The sequence below is a fragment of the Trichinella spiralis genome, assembly GCF_000181795.1.
Source record: "Trichinella spiralis strain ISS 195 chromosome Unknown Scfld3147, whole genome shotgun sequence".
NCBI classification, from domain to species: domain Eukaryota; kingdom Metazoa; phylum Nematoda; class Enoplea; order Trichinellida; family Trichinellidae; genus Trichinella; species Trichinella spiralis.
Genome location: NW_003530086.1, coordinates 1 through 1,030, shown reverse-complemented (window position 1 = coordinate 1,030; position 1,030 = coordinate 1). Strand labels below are relative to the sequence as shown.

The 1,030-nt window shown below is 30.1% G+C and overlaps 1 protein-coding gene across 1 annotated transcript; it reads right to left on the bottom strand.

Moving 5' to 3' along the window:
* Positions 1-22: 22 nt before the first annotated feature.
* Tsp_14870 (inositol-trisphosphate 3-kinase B) lies at positions 23-1,025 on the bottom strand (the record flags this gene model as incomplete). Its single annotated transcript, XM_003368078.1, has 5 exons — positions 966-1,025; positions 813-869; positions 708-743; positions 461-583; positions 23-146 (listed from the first exon to the last, which is right to left on the bottom strand). Coding segments are annotated over exons 1-5 (400 nt in total), but the record flags the coding sequence as incomplete, so codon positions are not given.
* Between the last annotated feature and the right edge of the window lie 5 nt (positions 1,026-1,030).

Sequence of the window (1,030 nt, the reverse complement as noted above, 5' to 3'; positions counted from 1 at the left end):
AAATATCCTTCTTCGTGATTACCATTTTGCCGTGATGAAGTGTGATTCAACGTCACTGTTTCTACAGGACAAACTTTGGCAAAGTCAATCATCCACACATTCGCATGCTTTTTATCGTACATGAAAAGCAAACTGCTTCCAATAAACTACAAATAAATATAAATGTAGTTCGGTTTCGTTGTTCTTTTTTTCATTTCAAATCGTGGACCAAAAATAAGTTTTAAAAATTGATCACACTAATCAACACTATCTACGACAACACGTTTGCCCAAATTAGATTTATAACGCAAACACATAATTCAAATAATATACAAAAAGTGAATCTTTAATTTTTAATAAAGATGATTTGTTTTTTTTCTAATTTTCATTTCCTTTTGAAATACGTTTCAAATACATCGTGGGAAAGATTTTACAAATAGATAAATTTGAATAATGATGTGCAATTGGAAAATATGCATACTTCATGAGTCATGAAAACTGTTGACCGAAGCAATTTGCGTCGAAGTACTTTTAACCGTTTCACAAAAATACCGCGCACTTTTTTACTGTCAGGGCCAAAGAAATGTATTAAAATTTCCATAATCTAATGAAAGATGAAATATATTAAACTTTATTGTTTTCAAGAGAAAAAAAATTATTATTATTATTATTATTATTATTATTATAAAATTAAAATTATTATTTGGCACCTCATCTTTGGATTTGACCCGCTTGAAATTCTTCTCAGTACGACCATCACTGGACTAAATGTTAAAGAAGAAAAAAAAAAAGAAAAATCGGTCACAGAAATGGTGTAAAAATAGAAAAAATACTTTAATAGCTTCAATACGAAATCCAAATTCGGCCGTTGAACTTTCTCGTTCTCGAAACTGAAATTAACTTATGCAAACATTTTAATTTCAAATGTTCAACAAATTGCCCAATAGTTTTATTCGATTTGGTCATTTTCCATTTTTCACTCCTACTGGCATGGTAGCCGTAGTTTGTATAGCTTTGTCGGCATGTTCCTCTTTCGGTTGGCTCATTTCCA